At 39.9% G+C, this 6,938-nt stretch overlaps 1 protein-coding gene across 1 annotated transcript; it reads right to left on the reverse strand.

The window, feature by feature from the left end:
- Positions 1 to 980: 980 nt before the first annotated feature.
- On the reverse strand, positions 981 to 4,204 carry LOC102375355 (interleukin-8-like). Its single transcript, XM_006018758.3, has 4 exons — positions 4,078 to 4,204; positions 2,856 to 2,991; positions 1,849 to 1,932; positions 981 to 1,085 (listed from the first exon to the last, which is right to left on the reverse strand). Exons 1-4 carry the CDS (start codon positions 4,139 to 4,141, stop codon positions 1,079 to 1,081), a joined length of 291 nt encoding a protein of 96 aa, XP_006018820.1. The 5' UTR covers positions 4,142 to 4,204; the 3' UTR covers positions 981 to 1,078.
- Between the last annotated feature and the right edge of the window lie 2,734 nt (positions 4,205 to 6,938).

The following is a 6,938-nucleotide window of genomic DNA, read 5'->3' on the forward strand; positions in this document are numbered from 1 at the left end:
TTTAGGACTTGTTTACACAAGTCCTAAATGACTGCACTTTAATGACCATGCATTCAGTGTCTCGTGAAGACTTGGCCAGCAAATGTCTACCATAATGGGGTTGTAGCATTCACACCACCTGTTTGGAGTCTGCAGTTCAGCCTGGCCTGAAGTCAGATTGCAAAGATCAAGCAAAGTGCTGCTGAATAAGAAAGAAAACCCATCCATTTTTACATATAAATTTTATTATAAAAGTAATTTATGAACAAAGGGATTTAAGAAATTGGAGCAAGAACATCTTATGGACCTAAATGTCAATATTTTCCATTTTTCTAAATAAATAAATAAATAAAAATAAACTGACAAAACCAGTTAAATCCATATAAACAATAGCTTGAAATATTAAAATATTAGAAAAAGAGCACCCAATAGAAAAACATCCAGTTGAATCAGAATAATTTAAATAAATAATGTCAGGGGGTTACTTATTTAAATATTACCTTTTAAAATACATCAATAAATATACATAGAACATTCTGCTAGAGCATAATAAATCCATAACACTAACAGTACTGAAAATGCTGCCTCATGAATTTTTGGCAGATTCAGTTCTAAGAGTTACCAAAACTAGAGATAAACTTTAGTTTGGTTGTGGCTCAGGATACTGTTGATGCAACATACCAAAGAACCTCAGGGGTGGAGGAATCACTGCCAGTTTGCTGACCTACTAACAACAAGGTAAGGTTTAGTATAAATGTAGCTCAGCTGCAAAGTGCCCAGCAGTGAGCCAAGTGTGTTTAGCTAAAGTGATATCCAAAGGGTCTTCATCTCCTTCAGGAAATCACTTTGTCCCATCCAGTGTTTTCAGTTTCTAGTCTATAAATACTTGAACCATTTTTGAACAAAGTGATACTGTTAAATAAATACATAAATAGGAAATAAATGCAGTTGGCTTCAGTCTCCATTGAACATATTGACAAAGAAGGTGAAAGTTGATTGAAGACTGACTGGCATCTTCACTGAAATGTTTCTTTAAGGACAAAGGAGGTGATTTTTTTTTTATGTTTGACTTTGCTTAGAGCAATGCTTCAGTATTGACTTAAGCCCTGTGAAAAAAAGGAGAAAAGGGATACGGTGTTATAGGAACTGTTGTGTGGACCAGTTACCTTTAGTTTGAATTGCAGAAGCATCCAATATGGGATGACAAGCTAGAGTTTGTGGAATCACCCTAGCATTCACAACTAAGAAACGTTTTCAATTAAGTGTGGTTATTGTCTTAATTTACACCTCTGCAAGCAAGAGAAAAATCCATTTTGCAGAACCTGATTGTTTCAGATATGCTGAGCATTTGTGGAATGCAAGTCTCCAGGTGGAGTTGCCAGTGCTCATTATATGTGGGACTTATCAGTGGCTCAGGCTGGTCACCATATCTAGGAGAGAGACAGGAGTAGAACTTAGTCCCATAATAATGGTATAACCACAGTGTTACTGGCCACATCTGCACGAGATGCTGACTGCACAGAAGTTAATCCGCAGTAACCCGAGTAACTCAGGTTATTGTGCAGTAGTGCCGACAAATGTCTTTTTTGTGATGTTACTGTGCAGTAGTTTAATACTACTGCACAGTAGCATCATGTCACAGTTGCTGCCATGTGACACTGCACAGTAGTATTGGGTTACTATGCAGTCAGTGTGTCATGTGGACATGGCCCCTGTTATGTTTTACTTGATCAAGTGCGAGAATTTTTTGGAAAGGATTACTATTGCTTGCTGAGAAGGAACACTTATATAACTTGTACTAAGAAACAGTCTAATTGGGTTTTAAGCCATTTTTTATTAAGTACTTCTAACTGAAAATTAATGACTTACTTGTTCAAAATATCCTGGACAAGGCGCATCACCCAGGGAGCAGTGGGTTCCAAACACACTTCTCTGCCATCTGTAAGAGTAGCACTGCAAGAAGAGAAACAAGAGTTAAGCATCTATGCTTTGGTTTTCCTTTCTTTTCACAGCCTCATCCTTTTGTCAAATACTGTGTCATAGCTGGCATGAATTGACACAGTCCCATTGACTTCATTCTGTATCAGCTAAGGATCTGAGCCAAAATTTCTCAATATCTGCAAAATACCCATTTGAAACACACACAACTCTCTTCCTGTGCATGTGTATGTGCATAGGTCTGCATGGATTCAAGCCATGTAGATACATTCTACATATGTTTAAAATGTCTGTTTTTGTTTTGTTTTCTTCTGTTTTCCATTTTTTATTTTTCCTGACCATTAAATTTAGGGCTAAAATCTGCAGTGCTTACACAAATCTCCCATGTACTCGGCAGTAATTTTATCTGAGTAGATATTCGATTTTGTAATATTCAAATACGGATTTTTTCTGTGACTCAACTGTGAGTAAGGTGAAGCCCTTTATCACTTAACTTTTAGGACTTTGAAGTATTTCATGCAAGTCTGTCCAAATTTGCCCAGTGAATCTAATACTTCTTTCTTCCATTACTTTGAACTGGGATTTTTAGAGATCATTTTGCCTTTGAAATGCCTGCATAACATGGGTTGCCATGTTGTCTTTGCCATTCAGAAGTTTACCAGTCCTCACAATGCAGGTTCATTTGGCTTCTAATTAATGTTACATCCCTCAAATATGTGGAATTCCTACACCAGGGAAATTGCAGGTGTGTGAGGCTATGCTAAACATGGTGCAGTAGCGAAAACAGTGTCATGAAAGAGTCACAAAACCTCACTATTATGGACTCTCCCTGATTAGTGAGGACCCATCAGTTTTTCAACCCCTGTGATAACTCTTGAACCTACACATTGCAGACACATTCTCCCTTGTTAAGTAACAGAATTTGGAAAAGGGCTTACATGACTTCAACATTCTGGCAGTGAGCCCCACTTTGGATCAGCTTCACATCCTGAATCCATTTGCGGGGGATGAACTTGGAATGAGTGTTTATGCACTGGCATCGGAGCTCGTTCCCAATCTGTGCTAAGGCCATGCCTGTAACGTGACAAGAAAACTGTGGTCAGAGAAGCAGAAGATCTCACCATCTGAACATGCAGAGCACAATGAGTTGCTTTTGTGTGAAATGGTTTATTAGTGATGGCTGTTCTTTTTTCACAAAAAGGCTAAGAGATTGTTTCTTCTCTACTCTAATCTGCCTCTCAATATCAAAACTTTTGGGCACCTATGCACATGCAGGGAGGCTGCTCTGACACGCTGTAATTACAGTGTGTCAGAGCAGACTCGATTAATCATGTCTGTTAGTGTCATAATTACCGTGCCCCAGCAGACTCCAGTGCCATGTGTATCAGCATCCCTGTGCTGAAAAATAGCGGTGGGGGGCACAGATATAGCGCCCCTGCCACTATTTTTCAGTGTGGGGACGCTGATACACATGACGCTGCAGGTACTTTAATTAGAGTGGCTCTCGGAGCCTCTCTCATTAAAGCACTCTCCTCCCTCCCCCCGCACTCCCAGAGCATATCTATAAATGCCTTTATTTTCAGAACAGCTGTTGCTCTAATGAAATGTCTTTTGTTTTAATCATTTTGAATCTAGGAAGATTCTTTGCTTGGTTATATAATTTTATTCCATATAAAACTTTAAGTGATACTTGACCCTTTGTTCTTTGTCAACTCAAGGCTGGTCACTTATCTTCTATTTATACTGTGCATTCTCTCTTCCAGTGATTATATTTGATTATATTCATAATCATGAATGTGACAACTAAAGGTAATGTCACAAACAGGATCATGTTGTCTTATAAGGAAGAATCAATAGGTACATATGGACATTATAATGAAAAGATCTTTTCTTCATTCAAATAAGAACACAGTAAATAAAACTCAAAATTTTCTTCAGTTAGTAGACTGCATGCAGTCCCAGAGGTGGTGCACCTTTTCTGTTTATTCAAAAGCTATAGGCAAGTAGTTCTTCAGACGTTGCTGAAATATCTATTGCAAAAGTTTTAAAACAAAATACTTTTTAAAATAGATATTAAAGATACTTCCCCTTATGAACCTATTAATTTACATATGCATAAGCAACGCCCTTTTCTGTCAATTTTATAAAGGATTCACTTACCTTCATTCAAAGCTAGTGAGATCAGGAAGACAGCCAAGACAGCCAAGACAATCTTGCAGTTCATGATTACACAAGAATTTTCTTCCTTGACTCTTTTGGCTCTGGGTCAAAGGAACACAGGACCTTTCTTGTCTTCAAAGGCTTCTGGAGTCTGATCTGTGTAACCCCTCCTTTTTATATATTGTGTGTGCTCCAGCCCCACCTTTGGAGTCCATCAGAGGAAAATCCAAAATGTGCAAGATGGTATCATGTAATGAGTCATGCTGTGCTGCTAAAACCCCTTTTTCTTTACCATGTACTAAATTGTCATTTGAATGTAATACCTTATTAACAAATACAATATACAAAACATAAAAGATACACAAAATCACTGAAGAGTCATTTATGACTTTACATCCTGTTTCTTCGGAGGTATAGACTGATTTTAGTTAGAGATCCTGGAATTCTGCTTTAAATCTAAGGTACACATAAGACACAGCTCTTTTAAAAAATCTCTCTGTATTTGAGGTAATGTCTACTATGCCACTTGCACACCTTGGCTGAACTGTAGTCCTGTTGAAATCAATGGTAAAAATGATACTGGCTGCACTGTGGCTTGGAATTTGCCCCATGTTTATTATGTATATTACTTAGGTATGGTTGGATTTTTTTTTTGCCCCAACTCACAGGTATTTTGTTTACCACAATGGTATCTTATGAAGACAGAAACATAAGAAGTACCTACTATTCTTTAAAGGGAGCTTGGTTGTAATTTTTAATCTGCTTCAGATATAGATTTAGATGCCTAATTCCAGGCAGCTCTGAACCTCCCAGTCATAGTGGTGTGTCAATAAAGTTGCTGTTTTCAATTAATATAAAAAGACAATTGGCAGTAAGTGGAATTGTGGCTCCTAAGGATACATCTATGTTGCACCCTCAGTACTGTTGGTAGTGCCTGCTCTCTCCCATTTCTGAGTGCATGTGCTACACCAGGAAATATGGTGTTGAAATCACTCTAGGGGGGATTGTGTGTAGTGGTGAAATCGTTCCAATCACTCCACACATTGCCACTCTCAAATACAGAAGAGATTATTTATGTATGTATGTATTTATTTATTAAATTTATATGCCACCCTTCTTAACAGAGACTCAGGCCAGCTTACAATAAGACAAAATAACTTATAAAAAAAAGTAGAGTATTCAAATAAAATATAAAACTAAAACTCCCTAAACAATGTCCCAGCTTAGCTGTACTTGCTAAATGCCTGCCCAAATAGTGCTTCTTAAGTCTTACATGCTTCTAAAACATATCCAGGCTCATGCTTTGTTGGACCTAATTGGAGAGGGAGTTCCAGAGCCAAGAAGCTGACCTGCCACACGTTGTTGCCAAGTGAATTTGCGAGCTCTGAAAGTGGCTTCAATACTACACTTCTGTGGGTGTAACTACATGTGCACTTTACTGAGCAGTAGGCTAATTTACTGCACAGTAAAGCATCATCATCTACACATGCATGGCAATTAGGCTGGTGTAGACTAATTTACTGTGCCATCAGATAGTTCCATCAATCACAAGTACTATCTGACAGCACAGTAAATTAGTGTGATTAAATGCACATGTAGACAGTGATGTGGGTGCAAATTGTGCCCAGTCAGCACATGGCTCAGCAGCTGCAGGAGTCTCATCCTCCATCATTCGACACAGCCACCCAGAGCCTGGGGCTGACCCCTGTGCCCTCTGCCAGCCTGGGGTGAGCCCCAGAGCACACCACCAGCCCACAATGTGCCCCAGAGTCTGCCACCAGCCCAGGGCTCAACCCTGAGGCCAACTGCTGCCAGCCAGAGCTCCCTGCCAGCCTGGGGCTGGCACCTGGACAGCTGTAGCCAGAGCCTGGAGCTCCCCCTGGCAGCTACAGGGGGGCAGAGCAGGACAGGAGAAGCCATGGTCTAAACAGCTCCTCCCAGCTCAACTTGGTCCTGACCCCAGCGCACGTGTAGACACTGTGCCCAGGAATAGTTTACTGTGGAGCAATTTGCTCTGTAGTTTATTCATGTGAATTAATTGCACATGTAGACATGTCCTGTGTTTGGCACATGGTAGTGGGTGCAGGTGGGAAAGTATCTGATAGTGAGAAGATGTGTATAGCCCCATTGAAAATAATGGATAAGGAGAGCTTTTTCAAGATGGAAGGGTTTTTTATGATATTTCTATTTCTCCCCTCTGAGCAATCTGGACCCCACATGCCCGGAGTTCTTCCATTTCAGTAGATGCCTAAACTGTAAAAAGGAGTTTGTATCAGTTGAGTTCAAACACATACCTATGCCTAGACTTCCCATTAGCAACTGGTAGATACCTCCCTCCTGAGTGAGTAGGCAATCTGGATCATCTTGGAGATTCATCTGGGTCTCCCCAAGAAGCTTGGGGACCTGTGAATCTTTGAATTCTGTTGATTTGGATTTTCCCTACTCCAGAGCAAAGTGGCTAAACTTTAGTTATCACAGACTGCATCTACACAAGATGCTGACTGGGCAGGAGCCCGATACTACTGTGCAGTGGCAAGAGCAGTGACACAACACTACTGCACAATACTGTTAGGCTACTACACAGTAGCATCACGAAAAACATTTGTTGGTGCTACTACACAGTAATTTGGGTTACTGCATAGACATTTAGTACTTGTTTATATAAGCACTAAATGACTGTGCAGTTGAGCAGTAAGACCTGCACAGTCAGTGTCCTGTGTAGACTTGACCACAGTGCATAAGTGGAGGCATCTTGGAGGTCAGTTAAGATGTTTCATAGGTATCTTTGCATGTCATCCATACTGGCTGTTGAGAGGAAAGAGGGACATTGACTATACAAAAGTGGTATTATATACCCAATA

Source organism: Alligator sinensis, unplaced genomic scaffold (genome assembly GCF_000455745.1).
Source record: "Alligator sinensis unplaced genomic scaffold, ASM45574v1 scaffold222_1, whole genome shotgun sequence".
In the NCBI taxonomy this organism is placed as follows: domain Eukaryota; kingdom Metazoa; phylum Chordata; order Crocodylia; family Alligatoridae; genus Alligator; species Alligator sinensis.